The sequence below is a fragment of the Carettochelys insculpta genome, chromosome 2, assembly GCF_033958435.1.
Source record: "Carettochelys insculpta isolate YL-2023 chromosome 2, ASM3395843v1, whole genome shotgun sequence".
Taxonomy (NCBI): Eukaryota; Metazoa; Chordata; order Testudines; family Carettochelyidae; genus Carettochelys; species Carettochelys insculpta.
This window is the reverse complement of record NC_134138.1, coordinates 74,033,819-74,053,873: the sequence shown is the minus strand read 5'-3', so window position 1 is coordinate 74,053,873 and position 20,055 is coordinate 74,033,819. Positions and strand designations below refer to the sequence as shown.

Here is a 20,055-nt window from a genome sequence, read left to right as displayed (position 1 = left end):
AGAGCGTTCCCATCTACACTGAGCAACTTCTACTATTGGAGTCTCTCCACAGTAGGGGATGGCTCCAGCAGCTGAGAGGTACCAAAAGAAATATAATGCTCCCCCGCCACTCCCAGCAGAGCCCTTTCACTGGTTCATGTAGCTACATTATCACAGTGTGGAGGCATCCTGTTCTCCATTGTAGCACACAGCTACACTTACCCAAACGTTGCTGCAAGAGGTGTGCAACACAGCCACGGTGCAAGAAAAAAATGAGGCATGTCAGAGCTACTGTAATGAATGTGTTTAGTGTAAATGACAAAAAGCTTATTTAGAAAAACAAATGATAAGTTATTTGAATTTTTAAATTATTGCATAGCTGATAGTTTGTCTTTGATCCATTTTACAGGTGTAGAAATGATTCCACCAAATTTAACTTCCTCTGCCATCACACTCTGCAAGAATTTCTAAGGTGAAACTCATGTTAAGCTACTGCCAGTGCTTTGCTTGTAGTTGCCCGTCACCTTATCTGAGAGGATTTCTGAAGGCTCATTTATGGTCACTCCTATTCAGTGCCTCTCTTTATCTCCTGTTTCAAGACAGAGTTACAGTATTTCAGACATAACTTTAAATTTTCACTTTTTTGATATTTGATAAATAACTCAGTCCTACTAAAAATATAGGCATTTATTCAAAAGTTAATATTTGTAATCAGACAAGCCGTACAATTGTTATAAGCACATCTCTGGAAGGGAAACATTTATAATCATTTGTTATTTGGACTCTTTCCCACAGACATTAATAGTAAATTGTTTATTACCTTTCCTACACTTTGATTAGTGAATCAACATTACAGCTATGGAAAATATTTTCAGTGTGTACAAATACCACTTTATTTAATTTTATGAATGGCATCATCTTTGAGCCCTAAAATTCACAAACAGCTGAGGAAATTGAAAGTTAAATATTCCCAATCATCAACTGATCAGTCAAGGCAATGACAAAGATATACTTTCTCAGAAAGTTCCCTCCACAATGCCACTGTTCGGGCTATCTTGAAGGCATGCAAACTCAGTTCAATTTCCCAGCCCATCACATCCTATTTCTTAGCTGAGAGTACCTATAAAGGTGCCAATTGTGATTAGTTTGTGAAACAGACACCCATACTCATTCAATAAGGACCTAAGACTAACAACAGAACTCATTTAAGTAAACTGGTTCTGTTACAGACATCACACTGAGGATAGCTATTTAGGGAATCAAGAAGAGACGGTTCATGTTGCAAGCTGTTAGTTAAAAAAATGTATGAATGAGCACTGTAAGTGTTATGCAGAAGCCAAGTTTAGCGTCGCTGAAGTAGCGAGACAATTTTTTAAGCTCAGAACTCGTCTGTTAATTTAGAGCTGCTAGCATTGGATATCTTCATTTTCAGTCCTTTTTCACCCCACCTTTGAAGTCATCCATTAAATGGAAGGCCCCGAGGTAGTCTGCCACGACTAGTCCCATTTTCACAGGCAAAATACTGAAGGGACAAAAAAAAAAAAAAAAAAAAAAAAAGTTATATATATACACGATCTATGCGGGTGTGCCCATGAACATAAAGCCTTACAGCTTCTACAGTACAGGCCTAGCAGTATCAGAGAGGTAGCCATGTTAGTCTGTATCTTTGAGAACAAGTAGTAGTCTGGCGGCACCTTATAGACTAACAGATATTTCGGAGCATAAGCTTTTGTGGGCAAAGACCTGCTTCATCAGATGCCCACGAAAGCTTATGCTCCAAAATATCTGTTAGTCTATAAGGTTCCACCAGACTTCTTGTAGTCCTAGCAGTCTTCATGATATATTTATGGGATATCAACTATTCCTAATGCACAGAGAGAAACTGAGGCAGTGTTTCCCCAGCATCAGAGCTGGTCAGTGGGAGAGCCAGGATTAGAACTCAGGAATGCAAGTCACTAACAAGGTATGTCTACATAGCAAAGTTATTTTGGAATAACGTCTGCTATTCCAAAATAACTTTGTAAGCGTCTACACAACTCAACCGCTATTTTGAATTTGGTAAACCTAATTTCATGAGCAATAGTATGAATTTCAAAGTTACAAAGTGGATCTTTGCCGATGAAAGCTTATGCTCCAAAATATCTGTAAGTCATATGGTGCCACAGAACTTCTTGTTATTTCTGAAGATACAGACTAACTTGGCTACCCCTCTGGTATTTCAAAATAGGTATTTTGACATAGGGGCTGTGTAAACTGGGAAGAAGGGCTATTTTGAAATAAGCTATTTCAGAATAGTTTATTCCAAAATAAAATTTTGCTGTATAGACATAGTTACTGAGGATAAGAGCCCCTGGAAGCAGAGCAGATTTTTCAAAAATGTTGCGCATCCTACTGACCTATGTGTGTGCAGTAGTATTAAAGAAGCAAGCCTCTGCACAGCCAAGAAGAAAACGCTGTTACAGTTTTGGTCAGTCACTACTAACAACCATTTCCCATTACAGATTATTTAAAATACGTATAACAATGGGAAAGTTTTCCTTACTGGGACTCCTCAGTGTCTGGTTCAAGATGTACAGACATGTAAGTTATCCAAGACCAGTGCCTGAGGAAGCCTTCTGATAGCACCAACTAAAAAGCAACTGGAAACCCACAAAGGTCAATATCTAAGCAGGCTTAGACTTGACAGCCTAGTTAATCATATGATACTATAGCAGGTACAGTTAATAATTGTGCAGCTAAACATAACACATGTGGCAGAAAAAAGACAAACATAACAAGGAGAATCCCATCCTTACATTTTCAGAAAACATAAATAGTACATGATTCTGGGCATCAGCAAATACACTTGTTCCCGCTGAATAGCGCTCACAATCTTTTCAGCTGCATACTCTGAATCCAAAATAGGGAATAGACGTGGCCACCTGGAAAAAAGACAACATACGGCTACTGTTATGAAACGATTAAAACTTTCCCCTCTGTTTCATTTGGACAACTTCAAAAATTAGAACAAGACAGCTTCATATTTAAAGTTTTGCTCCTCACAAAAGAAGGTTACCCCATTTTACAAAAATTTGCCTCTGAGAAGCAAACACTAGAACATAACACCTGACGAATCAGTTGCAAAGTGTCACTGTATTGTTTTCACTTGATATTAGTGTCTGTGAGCTCAATTTTTGCTATCAAATGAAGCAAAAGTTTTACTGAGGTAATTTTACTGTGCTACTACACTTTCTGGGTTCAGTACTCCAGAAACGGCTGTCAAGGTCGAACCTCGCTGGTCTGGCACCTTTAAGACCTGACTGGTCCTGGACTGGGAAATCTGCCAGACCAGGGAAGATCATGCCGGTCCCTCTGCTGCTTCTGGCTGCAGGGATCGACTTCAGTGGCAACAGAGGTGCTGGCATTGACTGAGTGAGGATGAAATGGGGAGCTCAAGGGAAAAGCAAGAGCTGTAACTAAGTCTAAGCTGCACTCCTGACCCTGGCCATGGAGCTCTGGGGGGGCCCTATCTCTTCCCCCAAGTGCACTCTCCATCTCCGGAGTACTCACAGATGCCAGACCATGGATGTTTCTGGACAAAGGAAGTCCAAGACAAAGGAGGTCCAATCTGTACTGACAATGACAAGCTACACAACTGAAGCTGTCATGAGTAAGGTGGTTCTGGCAGCCAAATAGGAGACAGTTGGGGCTTTTGACATCTGGGGAGAAGGCACGAGACAGAACACAGACTACAAGTTTCTTCTCATGAGCAGCGAAGGAGTTAAATGTGTTGATGATTAAAGTAACTCTGCAACCTAGTGATATCATTAATAATGTGAGCGGCAGTTTACATTTTTTTTCAGAAGCAACAAGAAATCCTGTGGCACCTTATAGACTAATAAATATTTTGGTGCATAAGCTTTTGTGGGCAAAGACCTGCTTTGTCAGATGCATGAGTTGGGGGGGCGGGGTGCTGCAGGCCATCTGACAAATCAGGAAGAGAACACTTCATAGTATTACACTATATTGATATTTGGAAGAATCACATGTTAGTAATAGGGCTAAAAATATAAATAAAAAGTTTTAGAGATTCTGTAGTGGGTTTTGTCTACGAGCCCTGTAAGTGGCACAAGGAGCAAAACCTACCTCAATAAGAGTTTCCACTTGCATTGTTTCTTCTGATTATTTATTCCTGTTAATAAAGCCTGTATTTAAGCAAACATTTTGACGTGCCATAAACTAGTTACACACAAACCCCAAAATTCACTTACTTGGTTTTACAACCATCAAACATTCCTGTGTTTATGACGTAAGGACACACAACAGTGGTTTTAATGCCCGTCTTCCCCAGAGCCAGCATTTCTAAACCAATTGCTTCGGCAAACCCCACTGCTGCAAATTTACTTGCACAATAATCTGTAAAGTGAAGAAAGGTGAACAGTTCCTTATTGCAGTTAATTAGTTTACTAAGAGAAAAATCTCACAATTTGCAAACATATCCTCCTTCTGCCCAGTGTCTAATGCTGACTCAATAAAGCACAACTTCTTGCCTGAGAACAAAGTCAATCAAAACTATGCCCTAACATGGATAGTCTGGGGACTTAAAATGCATCTACAAATTTCTCTTAATTGTGAGTTCAACTGCAAAAATTTAATGTAAGCTTGTGAAGTGTCACAAAACCTATAACAAATGCTGTTGGGAAAAGTATGAAAGGCAGAGAGCAAGGCTAAGCTAGTTCTAATTCAAAGACACTGTTAAGATTATGCTTAGTCAATAAAATGTGTGGGACCAAAAATTAATTGATCAAAACTGGTGTGTCAGAAATTAGGCCTAGTCTGTGAAGAAAATAAAAAGAGGGTGATAGGCTATCTGCTATTGCTTTCTTTTGGGGACCTTAAAAGAAAAGGCTCCCCATGATCAATCAAAGACAGTCTAAAAGACAAGACAGGAAAATGGTAAACTTTACCATCATAGCTGCCACCTCAAATGTCTTCTAGGACACTAGGATATACTGTGACACCACCAGGCCTTTGTCATTCTAATTCTGAGACATGCCCTGACCAGACGGGGAAAAAGAGAGGATTCAGATGACACCATCACCACCACTGGCTCTGGATAAACCCCAGTCATCACCCGGTGAGACTCCTCCATTTTCCGACCATATGTCTTTTTTCCTCCTCACTATTCTTTTTCACCTGCTGTTTCACAGGAGCGGCTAAACCAGCTGCACATACATGTTTTGCAACACTGCTCTGAGCCCGTTATGAGAAAGGTAACTAAAACCAAATGTCCTCAATGTGCCAATGCTGGTGCAAGCCTGCCAGATCTCAGAGTGGCTAATAAGACCATTTGCCATGTCCATGTTTTTCCAGCAAGCAAGCAAGCATCAATGCCAAAGACACAGACACTGAATCTTCCATCTTTATTGTTCTTTTCTCTTTTCTTGTGCATCCTGGTTCATCTCCTAAACAAGAGTAGCCTTAGTAACAGTGACAGCTCCAACTAGTCCATTTTAGCTAGCTTCTCCTTCCACTCAAGAGCAGTTAGTAAGATTTTTAATATCACCTGAAATACTATCAAATGAGGGGGGAGGAAACAGGAGTGGATATTCTCTCTACAGACACTCCAGCTAGAGCGAAAAAGGATGTTAAGTACAGTAGACCCCTGACTTGCGCGCAGGTTGTGTTACTGGGCAACCACACATAAGTCAAACCAAGCTTAAGTCGGGACCGGGTGGGGGAGGGGCCCTGCAGCCTTTGGGTCCCCTGGTCCTGGCTATGCCTGGCTCCCTACTCCTGTGAGTGGCAGGGAGCCCACAGCCAGGCATAGCAGCACTGGTCAGTTTCCTGACTTCCGGAAGTGGCAGGGAACTGGGAACCAGGTGGCAGCCTGGCTCCAGCTCCCCTCCACTTGTGGGAGCCTGGAAATTGACCCATGCTGTTGTGCGGGTTAGTTTCCTGGATCCTGCAAGTGGCGGGCAGCTGGGAGTCAGGTGGCAGCACCAGTCAATTTCCTGACTTTCTGCCACTTGTAGGAGCTGGGAAACTGGCCAGTGCTGCTGCTCCTGGCTCTGGGCTCCCTACCACTCATGGGAGCCAGAAAACTGACCAGCACAGCAGTGTGGGTCAGTTTTCCAGCTCCCGCAAGCAGAGGGAGCTGAGAGCCAGGCTGCCGCCTGGTTCCCAGCTTCCCAAAACTCATGATTTCGACTTGTGTTATTGCAAGAAATGCATACGTTGGAATGGTGTAAGTTGGGGGTCTACTGTACGGCTTTTATGAGAAACACTTTATATTTCAAATGCTTTTAACTGTTTTCCTCTTCTCCACCCTCAACCAATACCTTTAATAAGAAGTTAAAAGAATTCTTAATGCTGCTGAGAACCTACATTCCATTGAGTTCAGCAGGAACCATTAAGTGGACAAGTGTTTTCAAAGTCAGACCATTTTATTTAGCTGGCTAGGCTTAAGAGCTGTAGTTGCAGACTATAATCAAGAACATACCTTTAACTTCCATTCAGAATGAACGATCTTCAATACACTAACCTGCTAGTCCATTGACTGCAATCAGTCCTGCTGAACTTGCAATACTAACCAAGTGTCCATGGTTGGAGGCCATCATGGCTGGAAGGAAGGCTTTGTAAGTCTATGAAACACAATGTAACCCACACAAAGTTAAATGTTACTTAAAGTGATTTAATTGTACCACAAGACCAGTGGTGTCCACTACAAATTCAAGGATTGCCACAGCCTCCCTACCCCTCGCTGAAAATAAACATGCTCTGTCCTCCCCTGAGCCAGGCACCTGCTGATGATTCACTAGAGCTGTTGACGCCACTACCGGAGCTGCTGGGCCATGCGCATTGTGCCAGGGCCAGAGACATGAGAGGCAAGCCATGCTGCAGTTGGAGCTGTGCTGGGCCGCAGTTGCCAGGGCTGCGCTGAGGTCACCGGAGCCATGCGGCTCCGGGCCATGAGCCGCAGGAGAAGCCACCGCTGATGCTGCCATGCACTTGCCTCACCTAGTGGGTCTGTCCCACGAAAGCTCATCACCTAATAAATTATTCTGTTAGTCTTTGAAGTGCTACTGGACTGCTTTTTTGTTTTGATAGTATATAGACTAGCATGGCTCGCTCTCTGTTACGACTCTCCAAAACGTTTCCACAGCTTTCTTCATGTTGTAGTCATCCACTAGGGGGAGCCAGAAACTAAACTGCCATCCGAGAAACTGTAATCAGCTGAAGCCCTGGCAACTGCAGCATTTTCCAAATAGGCTTCTTTCTTAAAAACAGCAGTTGAGAAGGGGAATCTGAACTCCTAATCTTGCTGACATCACCTGCTGATTTCACCTACCCATTCACTCTCATGTCCTTGATTTTCAGCAAATGGAAACAGAGCAGCCTGTTTCAGTTCACCACTCCTGCTCCAGTTTTTTATTACTATGTAGGGTTATCTCCTTCATAATGAAATACAAATCAAATGATTAATTTAAGATAAGTCTTCATCAGTTCATATCAATGGCTACAGAACAATACTGCCCACAATATTAAGAACTTTGCAGCTTTACATTTCCCAGAAGTATTTCTTAATATCAGGAAATTGATACTATGGGGTCTTACACTTTATTGCTTCGTTACACAGAAATGACTGTCCACACAAGGAGCTACACATAGCACTCCACTCTCCCCCACAAGCTTCCTGTGGGACACCCTGCCCTATTTGTGGAACTTAAAAACAAACATCACCAAGTTGAATGTAGGGCCTTACAAACTCAAACAGCAAAATTCAATTATAAAAGAGATACCCCCCTCACCCATCTCCCAAGCAGGCACGAGTGCCAACATACTTTCATAGCTCCCTATAAAAAATGTCTGTATATTACCCAGAAGTGTGCCATGATGTTCACCTCCATGGTTTTCTCTACAAGTGTGTCTGGAGAATCCATGAACGTCTTTCCAGTTACAATACCAGCACAGTTGATTAGGATACTAACATCGCCCACTTCTTTCTTAACCTGAAGGAAGGCAACCAAATCAAGATGTCATTCCACAGCCAAAACAAAGAAAGTATTTCCAGCTGTACTTGTATGTTACAGGGATCTGTAACTCTGTTAATTTTAGAAGGCCAGAGAGTAAGAAAACAGTTCAAAAGGTTGAAGTCTTTTCACTCTGCAACTTTATCCTTTAGTCAAGTGTTAGAACTCTGCACACAACTGTACAGGGCTGTAACTTAAATGTGACCCTTTAAGGGGAAATATTGGGCTTTATTAAAAAAATACAATCAGTAACACTTTATATACCATAAAGATGGCAGGAAGAATATGATGCCATGAAAGCTTTGTCAATGATCATCATAAACACATGGCGAGGAAGAGAAGTTTTTAGTCCAACTTCACAGAAACGAAACAGTTTGAATAGTTTGAATTCTCATACCTCCAGTTAAGGTGTTAGAAGCTCACATACCAATATATTCAACCTTCTCAAAGACAATGAGTCCTCAATAACTCTCTTGGAGTATGTGTGTATACACAGGGCCACTGATGGACAGGGAGAGAGGAGACGAGGGGGCAGTTGCCTAGAGCTCCTGGCAGCTGTTACTGCAGAAGTGGCTGGAGTGACAAGCCCTTTAAAACTGCCACCAGAGTGCAATGCTCCCTACCAATACAAAGAGCATAGTATGGACATGCAGCAATGATTTAATTAAAGCGCTTTAATTCAAGTGGTATAACTTCTGCTGACAAAAATTTGTAACATAGACAAGGCCTAAGTTTAAGCATTTTCGGATCTTGTTGTATTGAAAATGAAAATGTTTATGTATGACTGAGGGATTGCACAGAAGGAGGAAGGCAGGAATAATGTTACCTCTGGGAAGTACAGTCCTGTGAATATCAAAAGACTACCTTGAACAATGGAGGGGATAAATGATCTTTTGTGATAATGTGCGTGAGAAGTGGAATTCTTTGTCAGTTCTTAGGAGGAGGAGGTTACAAATTCCCACCTATGTACTCAGCCTTTGAAGCTGCCTGCTGATCACCTGTTACTGGCCTTGTGGGTGTCAGGGGCGAGCTCTGTAAGCTTGCTAGCATGCACGTTTTTTATTGTTTTGAACAGGTTTTCTCTGAAATGCTTATGAATAAATAAGCCACACGGTTTTTCCTAAGCAAGCATTACTGTGGCAGCTTGGTTGTTTACCAGCTCAGAGAAGAAAAGTAAAGGCATTTTAGCCTTTATTGGCATATTGGGGGTGGGAAAACATGATAGCAGAGGCAGGGAGCTGTGCTATTTATAAATACCTTGGGGTCAGGAAAGAGAGACATGGTCTCTGTCCAAGAGCTGAAGGACCAGGAACCTAGCACAGATGCCTTGGTTGGCAATGAGGGAGAGTACAGGTGTCACTCCCCCGCCCCCAAGCAGTGACAGATAATACAAAGTCAAATTACGGATGCAGCTGCAACTGTAACTTCTTTTTAACTGCAAGTTAAAAAGACTCATTCTGTGTTGTGCCCTATTATCCTTACACACACACACCTGCTACAACAAGGTAGAACCTGGCTGTGGACAGTTTAAGTACTAAGCTACAAGATTTGAGTCACACTATCTGCGCACGCTCAGTTCAGATTGCTAATGTACAAATAAGATAATCTCATGTGTAGTATTTGTGGATCCCCTCACAGGTACATAAAGTGGGCACCCACACAGGTACGTAGAGTTCAGGTACCACCAATCTCAAACTGCTTCCTCAGAAGAAATCTGCCAAATGTAGTGGTGTCATGAATGAATGCAGGGAAACGGTTAAGCCTTACAGAGACAACTATCTGCAGGGGGCGGGGTCTTTGTGTGCTTGACAAAGAGGGGACAGAGAGAAATGATTGCTCCCAAGCAGCTGGAATGAATCCAGTAAATATCCTTCATCCCGTCTGCATCAGCCCTAGATATGTAAGTAGAAGGGAAATGTTTAGATAGATGCAATCAGGTTATTTGGAAATTGGTGTGGACCTTTTTTCAGGTGCTCTGGTTAATGACTCGATTCTTTCATCTGTAATTTTGAAGATGAATCCCAGGAAAGTACTTCTCATTGCTGCAACTGGTATGATTGAGTTTATTCTCTCGTTTTGTGACTAAATTACTTTTTTTAAGGCAAATAATCTGATTCCTGTGTCCTGAGAAGGGTGTGTATATTCATGCCTTAAACTGAAAGGTAAGATATCAGATTATAATTCTTTGTGTCTAAACTCTCTCCTGAGGGAGGGTTCAGAGCTTGGGGTACCCCTCAGGGAGACACCCCAAGTGTGTCTTCCTGGCTAAAAGGTTTTTTTCTCACATGGACGGTGGTGGCAACTACCCCACAGGGTCAGGGAATCTGAGACCTTGGGGAGTTTTTTAAGCAAAGCCTTTTTGAAGGTTAGGTATTTTTTAAGGTTTTGTGGGACCCCACGTTCTGCACTCAGTGTGTCAGAGTGGGGAGGCCGCCCTGACAAGTGGTCCCCCAGATCCAGAGGAAAGTAGCTTCATGGAGATCATTTACCCCTGTAATAATCTGATGCACAAGACTAACAAAAAAGTTTTGAGCATGAGCTTTCGTGAGCACAGACTCACTTCATCAGAGGCTGGTCATGGAAATCTGCAGGGCCAGGTATAAATAAGCCAGAGCAAGGCTGGGGATAACAAGGTTAGCTCAGTCAGGAGGGGTGAGGCTTACTACCAGCAGTTGTGAGCCTCACCCCTCCTGACTGAGCTAACCTTGTTATCCTCAGCCTTGCTCTGGCTTATTTATACCTGGCCCTGCAGATTTCCATGACCAGCATCTGATGAAGTGAGTCTGTGCTCACGAAAGCTCATGCTCAAAACTTTTCTGTTACTCTATAAGGTGCCACAGGACCCTTCGTTGCTGTTACAGATCCAGACTAACACGGCTGCCCCTCCGATACAAGACTAACAAAGAAGTTTTGCTTCTTTCTACTTCCAGCCCACAGTTAACTCTTATCTTCTCTGTCTCAATGAAGTCACTGCAATTGGTGCTACAGATAATCACATTGTTTATGTAGCACTGCTCCTTAGCCCAGAATCTTCCCTCCACAATTGGGCAGAAGCCAACACACTTCAATCCCTCTGGCTCCATTCAATCTGAGAATTCTCCACCAGCCTCTCGTGCTAAATCATTATTTATAGAGCAAATAGGTAAGCACGATGCTTTACAAAGCCAACCAATATGACAAGTTTTTAAGATTCTGCTGAGATTTAATAGCCTGACCATTGGCAGACACTTCACATAGACTGCATTTAAAATGAGTTATTTTGAACTTATTCAGTCACCTATGGCAAGCTAGTCTGGACTGCTCATGTACAATAGTGAACATTAAATTCCTTGTGTAATAAATCTCAGAAACATAAATTTGCTTTTTGACAATGACAGAATCAAGATATCTGGGTTGACACTTGTTATGTTTCATTCTTTGTAGCAAAGGTGTTCTGCAGCATGTGTGTGGCTAACTTAATTACATAGCCAAGGTGTATATCCTCCTGAAAGATGTACATTGAGTCTTCTGCATGTATTCTGGCTTTGGACTTTGCTCATGTTACAAAAGCCACTAGAGTCCATGAGATCTTAGCTTTTATTAGGACAGCAGCAGCCATGAGCTAAAAACCAAAAAGTTATAGCCTCACGTTTCATCTTAATTACACTAAAAGAATGGCATATCAGGGAATTAATAAGAAGCTCTTATTCTAATAGCACCCACCATCACCAGAGAAAGAAATAGATCTTAAGATGTTTAAAGACAATTTTGACCGTCTTTTATCATTTATCCAGAGGGGTGATGCTGAAATCTATATTTCTTTAACCACATTTACCTAAATGGATTTATATCTTTCAAAATTACTCATGAGACAAAACATGAAAGAACTGGATAAAACCATACAGAGCCATGCTGGACTGCGGGGAATGCCATACTACATGCACACCCTTTGATACAACATTCTGCATCCAGTATAACTGCATCAGCTACACTAACATGGTAAAAGTAAAGCAACTTGAGTTTTGCACAACAGGAAGGTTAGATACTGAGCTACAGGGCAGCAGTTTGAGAAGTCTCTAACATCAAAGAATGGGCTCTTTTATACTGGTCAGACTAAAGGATGTTTTAGGGCAAGAAGCAGGATCCCCACAAAGGAGGTATCAGTCCCATTTAATAGATCATCTTTCGTTTTCAATCATACCAAAAGGGAAAGGGTTGGAGTCACAAGTTATAGCCTCAGCTACTACTTGTGTGAATAACCCAAGTTCTTGGAAAGAGGGTGCTGTGTTTTAGGCCTTGTACTTGGTTTTCGATTACTTGGTGATCTGTTCTCTGCCTCAGAAAAACATCAGGTAGCATACAGAAAGCAAGAAAAAACTGGCAAATTGACCATGCCTCTACTCCTCAGAAGTATTTTTAAAAAGTTAATGTTGGTTTGTTTATCCCAGCTGACACAAGCTATTCTTGGTCTGATTGTTTACTCTTTTGTGGAGCAGGCCAAAGAAAGACTTGGTGCTTGTTTTTGGGTATAAAAATGGCTACTCCATTTCAGACTCATTCTTCCTGCATGTCTGGCAAGTGGAGGAATGAGGAAGCAGAGAGATAAGGTGAGATGACCTTGCTGGGATGTGTTGGTTTCAGTGACCCCCCCTAGACCAAGTAAGATAATTTGTCAACAATGAACGGCAAAGGGCTTAATGATTACAGATCTTACTTTGAACAGCATTAGGCTGTGGTCCTGGATGTTTGTATCCCACTTCATGTGACTATGTAATCATACTTTTTTCTGGATCTATGCTTCCATTTCCTTAGTTATTTCTTCCTATTTAGGTCTTGTATTGGGTAGGAATGCAGTTCTAACCGGCAATGGAGAACTCTGTAGACAGGTTCACTGGAAGCAGCAGCAAGACTTCTTCATACCTCAGGGAATTTAAGGAGCTTTTAATTTAAAAATATGGTGTCCGATAACTATACACAGCAAGCGTGAGACACCCTTAACGCAAGAATAGTACCATGCCCCAGGGCTAAGTGTCCAAGAATAATGGAAGGTTGGCTGACCTGGAAACCTATTTCCTAAAATGAGCATAGGCATTGGACTTCTAGGAGAAGGCTGGTCTTAAACAGCTTATTAACAGATGTAATTCTGCTGAGGTATCAGTGAGGTTAGGGACCTCCTCTGCTTCCTCTTGGATGGGGAAGGCCAGACCAGCAGGAGAAAATGGAGAGTGGAAATATTTTCTGAGTCAGACTTTCAAAACTGATACTTAGCAGCAGGGGATGCCCTACTCTACATCCTACTGGCTGGGCCCTGCTCACCTGTTGGGTAATTCACTGGTGGAGGGAAGATTGTTTAAAGCTATAGCTGCTTTAATAGTCAGTTTTTCCTTTGTGCGTTTCATTCCTAATACAGCCAGAGCTGTTTTTTCCTGGTTCCCAAGATAGGGTTGGATTGTTTCCTTTGTGTTGCTGTTTACAGGAGAGAAGCCTTTCTTCATAAATTCCCCTCAAGCTGAAGCAGACCTGAATCTTGGCAGTTTCACTGCTTCCTAGAGGTTTCCAAGCTGCAAAAACCTAGACAGTTTTCCTCTGTTACAGCTTGAAAAAGCTGTGAAGAGCAGAACTGGAGCCATCCTCCCCAGTGTATGCACCACAGCGCTACCCCACCGGAGTTAACTGAATAGCCATTGGCAAAACACTTTAAAAAAAGTCTAAATTTTACCAAAAAAAAAAAATGAAACTCACTAGGGAAAGTCTCCTACTTGTCCCACTTCAGTGGTTTTCACAAGTGCTGGCTCAAATTAGAGTTGCACACTTGGCTAAGGATAGATTTTAGGTTAAGGTCTAGGAACTACTTCTCTACTTTATTTTATAACTTTGGTGTCTGAGGAATCCATTGTATAGCAAGCAAATTAGAGCAAGAATCTAGGGTTATGTCTAGATTGAAGAGATATGTCAGCAAAAGACACGCAAATTGCACAATGAGCGTGCATATCTCCTGATTACAGTTCTTTCAGGAGAGGCTTTCCTGACATTTGGTCCGTCTACACAGAACAAAGACAGCCAGGATGTTGGCAGAAGGCTCCCAGAGTGGCAGGCTCCTGTTGGGAGATGTCCAAGCTCCCAACAGCACCCTACAGTCCAGGTAAGCCTAGAAGTCTAATGACAGAATCCACTAGACTCAGCATATGTTCTGATGCTCTTTATTTGATGAAAAACTGGTTTAGAAAGCATAACTTGAAGTTTACGTTGGAGCTATGTCAGATTACATAACTAGTATTTTTTCAGGTTAATCACTCAAGAAATTTACATGTATCATATGGATCTGTACTGACCCCTCTCCAACCCAAGCCACTAGCAGGATTAAAAATTTTGGAATCACATCCTTAGACGCTGTCCCTTCCATCCCTGTCCCCACCCTTTTCAAGGGCACAGAGCTGTGCTCACCTCCCATCTTGCCCTAGGACCTGAGTGGCTGTCAGCCTCACCAGAAGACAGATACTGTACACAGCACTGAATTAAAAGAGGATGAGTGATATCAACTCTGGACCCATTAACTGTTCTCAGTGACATCTAGGTAAGAGATAATTTACTCTCAGACAGTATTTTATGGAACTATAAAAACAAGGAACATGTAATTTCACCTGATCTGCCACTCTGTAGATCTCTTGCCTTTTGCTGCAGTCACACAAGTACGCACGCACTCTCACGGCTCCATTTTCTCTAGCTAGTCTACTGGTTTCCTCGTTACCTTCTTGATTAATGTCCCAGAGAACAATGGTAGCTCCAAGGCGGGCAAATTTCAATGCTAGAAGTCTTCCAATTCCACTTCCAGCTCCTGTTATGAGTACTATTTCACCAGCAACACTCTTCTTTCGTACAGGAAGAAACAACAAGACTAGAGACTCTACCAGAAAATATACTGAGAGAAGCAGGACTTTGAGTGTTTCCAGGAAGAAATTCATCTTGGAGAAGATTTTTCAAACACCTGTTAATGATGAATATTTATCATTTAGAGCCAATAAGCAACAGTGAAGCTTCAAATATTTTAGAACTGAAAAAAATATTGCTAAATATATCCCCTTTGTGAATATACACAGCACTGGAACTAGTCAAGAAAAATAGGTAGGACTATCAAATTCACAGTCCACTATGGTCAATATCATTGCCATAGGATTTGAAAACTGGTAATTTCCTTTTTTTCCCCCAGATGTTTAAATGTGATAGTTCAGTGTTGTAACTGGGGGTCCCAACCCAAGATGAGGCAGATGGGAGTCATAACTGTTGTAGGGGGTTTGCAGGATTGCCATCCCCACTTCTGTGCTGCTTTCAAAGGTGGCTTCTGAAGGCTGCAGCTGCAGGAGGTTCTGGGAAGTGGGTCTGATCTCCATTCTGCTGGAAGTGCTTCAGGAAGGGTCTCCTAGCTGCTAGTCCCAACTAGGCAGTGGAAGGACAGGACATCCCTTGTAATTTCACTTGACTTCTGGCAGGTTGCCAACTGAAATAATTCTTTACAAAACCATAACAATGTTCCACGGATACCCAAGAGCAGCTGTGCAGGGCAAGGACAAATTCTGCCCTTCCCTAGTCCAGCCAGGACTAACAACTAGGAACTCCAGCTCCCAAGCCCTGGAACTTCATGTATTGGGGTACCCAAAGATGGGCCTGCTCTCCCCTCTAGAGTGGTCATGCAGGAAAAGACAAATCTTGTCCATCCCCAGCACGGTCAAGACTCACAACTAGAAGCCACTGTCCAGGACACTCCCAACAGCATGCAGAAGTTCAGATTCATTGGTCAAAAACTTATTTAACGATATGTCATGTTTTTCCATAGCCTGAAAACTGATGGGTACCTGCCAGATAAGCAGGCATTCACAATTCTCCAATCCTTTCATTCACATACACTTACTTTTAATAGATTAGTACTGTAATACCATTTAGTTTATGTAAGATATCCTAATAAGAACTTGCATATTTATTCTCTATTTACATTTCTGCTAGGACATATTTTTATACAAATGTATTTTAGATGTGTGTGATAATCACTAAATGGAGTTATAGCTGGATTAACAATTAAACTCACATCCTTTTAATCAACCATAGAGAAAACATTACCAGATGATAGACTTTTGCATTAAATATGTTCTTGCCTCTTGCCAGAAAACCGTATCCATGCTAAAGCATAAAGTTTGTTCTACTTGAAAACTATTAGCATAGAGGACTTCAAAAACGATCAATTTGTATGAACCACCAAACCACTTGAGAAGAATGAGAGACTTACATGGTGCACAAGACAATACCTATAATCTCTTCTGGCTTTTTGAAGGTGAACTACAGTGGTAGATAAACTGTTTGCACCCCTTACAAACCAAACGAATCTCTCAACATTAAAAGATCAACTTGTGTGTTACACAAAGCTGAAATGGAGACACTAGTGCTAGATGTGTTCCGTAAATTAACTCTACAAAGTCTGTAGTGTGTTTAACTTAACGCACTATACTCATTGCAGTTAAGGATATGCATGTCACCATGGGTTTACTAGTTTATTTTGCCTTCCATGAACATATGGAATATGATTTTAATCACAGTGGGATGATGAGCCTGCTCTGCAAATGTAAGCCTAAGAATCAATGTTCAATCCCTCCAGCCCCAACTCCAGCTGAAAGTTCAGCGAACTGGAGCTCAAGAGTTCAACTTTCAGCACTGAGACCAAAGAGATTTTAAACTTTATGCCTAGTTCAAGAACAACAGAAAGTGGATAGAAGTTCCTTTGGGGAATGGGGCCATGAGGCTCATGTACTCAAAATGCAAAGATTTCCAGGGTCCTACAAGACACCCTTTTCCCCACATAAAACACTTTATAACTTCATTTATTGTACACTGCTATGTGTACGGACAACAGTGCTATACAAATAATGACTAATAAAACTACTTGGATTCTTGATCCTCTGAGCAAAGTTCAGTGAAATTTACCAACTTGGTGCTCTCAGATTGTTACTACTACTGACATATTTTCATGCAGGCACAAGCAGCTACTTTCTTTGAAAGACATCAGATGGCTATTGAAACAGGACAAGTCATTTCAGAAAGCTTTTTGATTTAGACATAAGTCTTACATGACCTCTTGAGGTCCCTTCTGTTTCTAGCAGCCATTTTATGTGGGTGACCCAGCACAACTGTGTGACGGGGTTCAAGTCCCCAAGCACTGCACCCCGTCCGCAGGCGGGAGTGACTCTCACTCAGCAGGTAGAACAGGAAGTTTATTAGGCGAGAGAGGCACAGCTCAGTACAGAGGTGTCAGTACAGCCGGCAGAGACAGTTATTCCAACCCATCCTGGGGAGAGGAGCCCAAGGGGTGTCCCTCTGGGGTGTAGCTTCCCCCCTAGCCAGGCTGGCTGCCTTCCAACTCTCTCTCCCCCAGCTTCTAACTGCCCCCTCCCATTCAAACCCAGCTTGGCTCCTCCCAGCTCTTTGTTCAGAACAAAGGTGTTACCTGCCATCTTAGGTTACAGCCCCACGGGGTCATCCTTAGGCGCTGTGAGCTGTTCTGCCTGTCACAGGCCGTGTCCACACAAGCCCCAAACTTCGAAACGGCCACGCAAATGGCCATTTCGAAGTTTACTAATGAAGCGCTGAAATGCATATTCAGCACTTCATTAACATGCGGGTGGCCGCGGCACTTCGAAATTTATGCAGCTTGCCGCCACGCGGCTCGTCCCGACGGGGCTCCTTTTTGAAAGGACCCTGCCTACTTCGAAGTCCCCTTATTCCCATCAGCTCCTGGGAATAAGGGGACTTCGAAGTAGCCGGGGTCCTTTCGAAAAGGAACCCCGTTGGCACAAGACGCGCGGCGGCAAGGCGCGTCAATTTCGAAGTGCCGCTGCCACCCGCATGCTAATGAAGCGCTGAATATGCATTTCAGCGCTTCATTAGTAAACTTTGAAATGGCCATTTGCGTGGCCATTTCGAAGTTTGGGGCTCGTGTAGACACGGCCACACACACATCCAGCCTGAGTATCACGCACACTCCCCCTACTTCATCACAAGCTATTATAAAAAGCAGGCAGCTGGCAAAGACCCACATGGAGCTAGCTGCCTCCTGCAAAGGAGAGTATGTGTGGGTTTGGGAGGGATAGGGTAAGAGTAGGGGGCTGGTGGTGCCTGGCTGACTCGTGGGGCTCGGACTGCTGGCCCCAGCATTGCAGTGCTCAGGCAGATTGGGCTGGCAGGTGGGCAGCTGACCCCAGCAATGTGTGGCTTGAGCAGCTGGCCCTGGCAGCGCAGGACTCGGGCTGGTGGGTGGGCAGCTTGTCCTAGCAGTGTGGGGCTCGGCCAACTGGCAGGTTGGTGGCTGGCCCTGGCAGCGCAGACAGCTCAGGTGGCCCTGGCAGTGCAAGCCTCGGGCGGGCAGCTGGTGCAGGCAGCTCTGACAGCTGGCATGGGGCTCAGGCAGCTGGGGCTGCACCAGGCACCCACAGGGGGCCAAGGAAAACTATTTGTGCTTTTTTGTAATTTTTGTTTGCTTGAAATTACAAATTGAATTTTTTGTTGCGGGGGGGGGGGGGGTTGGCTGATAGTAAAGAGGCATAGGAGAGCACGAGGGTTTCCCAGAAATCAAAAGGGGGGCCCCGGTGCTGAAGAGTTTGGCAACCCCTGAGCTAGTGGCTCAGCTGAACCAGGGGCGTAGCCCAGCTGCAGGGAATTCAGAGCAAGCCGCTGCACATAGGCATCGCTGGGGAAATTTCTGCCCGCGGGGGCGCTGGGAAGGGCGAACTCCCACTGGGGCGCTCAGGCTGCGGCAGGGACGCTCCCCCGCCGCCCTGGTACCAGGCAGGTAACAAGCAGCCACAGAGCCCGTCCCACCGCCCCTTCCAGCCATAGCCCCTCGCCAGCGTTCGCCACCCCCGGGCCGCCGCCTCCAGACGGACCCGCGCCAGCAGGGAGCGAGGCTGGGTCCGGAGGCTGGGGGCCGCCTCTCTTCCCCGGCAGGGCCAACGCGCCACAAACCCCGCGGAGCCCAGCGTCCCTTGCGGAGCCCCGATCTTCCCTCCCCACTCGGCCAGGCCGGACTGAACCGAGCTGCGGCACCGGCCAGCGCCCCACTCGGGGGCGGGAACCTGGGAGCCCCGCGGGCCGGGCCCCACTCACCGCGCTGGCAGCTCGCTGAGGCCGCTCCGGGAAGCCGTCCACCCGAAGTCCTTCCCCCACCTCGGGCGGCGCTTGCGCCTGGCCACTGCCGGATACTTCCAGGGAGCGGGCACCGCCTAGCGCGGAGAGCCTGCAGCTCTGCTCGGGGAGGGAGCGCAGCTGAGGAAAGGGGCCGGGCCGGGCGGCAGCCGCCGCGGAGCCATGGAAGGCTGTGACCCAATGCGAACTAGCTCCCCGGCTGTTCCCCTCCTTGCGTATGGCCGCCCCGTGGCGGAGGGTGACCCGCCGCCCGTTGGGCCGGACAGCCCCGTACTTCGGGCACCAGGCAGGCACCCCGATTTACGTTAACAAAGGGGCGAAGTGCCCGGTGTGGTGCGGGCTCCCGGGTCCAGGCCCGCCGCGGGGTAGCAGAGCCACGCGCCGGCCCAGCACGGCTACACGTGGCTCGCACTCCCCACCGCTGGGGGGAGCCAGAAGGCGCGGCTGCCGCAGCGCAGGGGATCCGGAAGACGAACCGGTGCAGCTGCCGCCGACTCCCCGTGGCTTGGGGGAGCCGGGAGCCACATGGCGCAGCTGCCACCCGCGGGAGCTAGGAGCTGGACCAGCGCGGTTGTGCCTGGCTCCCCGCCGCACTGGGGAGGCGGGCGGAGCACCGGCGTGGGAGGTCCCCGGCAGGGCAGCAGCCCCATTCCCAGCACACCAAGGCACGAGGCAGCTGGGAGTCGCAGCTCCCCCCCCGCAGGGTGGCAGCCCCGACTTGTGCCCATGCGGCCTCTTTTGGCCTGGACTGATCCCAGGAAGCCATCGTCCCCCACCCTTGGGTGTTCCATATTTCGCCCAGTGAAATAGGGTCGCCTTCCCTTAGCTGGGGCTGGTTAGATGCTGGGGGGAAAGGGGTAGGTTTCTCCATGCCCCGGGGAGTTTGCCTCCTTGAGCAGAT

At 45.1% G+C, this 20,055-nt stretch overlaps 1 protein-coding gene across 1 annotated transcript; it reads right to left on the bottom strand.

Annotated features, from left to right (window-relative positions):
- Nucleotides 1-274: 274 nt before the first annotated feature.
- SDR16C5 (short chain dehydrogenase/reductase family 16C member 5) lies at nucleotides 275-19,781 on the bottom strand. The gene is made up of 8 exons (XM_074987164.1): nucleotides 19,116-19,781; nucleotides 14,612-14,955; nucleotides 7,839-7,970; nucleotides 6,503-6,602; nucleotides 4,230-4,374; nucleotides 2,775-2,900; nucleotides 1,428-1,501; nucleotides 275-568 (listed from the first exon to the last, which is right to left on the bottom strand). The coding sequence occupies exons 2-8, from the start codon at nucleotides 14,930-14,932 to the stop codon at nucleotides 549-551; spliced, it is 918 nt and encodes a 305-aa protein (XP_074843265.1). The 5' UTR covers nucleotides 14,933-14,955; nucleotides 19,116-19,781; the 3' UTR covers nucleotides 275-548.
- Between the last annotated feature and the right edge of the window lie 274 nt (nucleotides 19,782-20,055).

What these genes read in the sequence shown, in the direction of transcription:
- SDR16C5 (XM_074987164.1), bottom strand. Translation starts at nt 14,932, where the DNA reads ATGAATTTCTTCCTGGAAACACTCAAAGTCCTGCTTCTCTCAGTATAT. An exon ending in TTTGATGGTTGTAAAACCAA is followed by an intron (nt 2,901 to 4,229) that starts GTAAGTGAATTT and finishes TCTTTTTTCCAG; the next exon opens with GTGGCCACGTCTATTCCCTA. An exon ending in TTTAATGGATGACTTCAAAG is followed by an intron (nt 569 to 1,427) that starts GTGGGGTGAAAA and finishes GTCTTGAAACAG; the next exon opens with GAGATAAAGAGAGGCACTGA.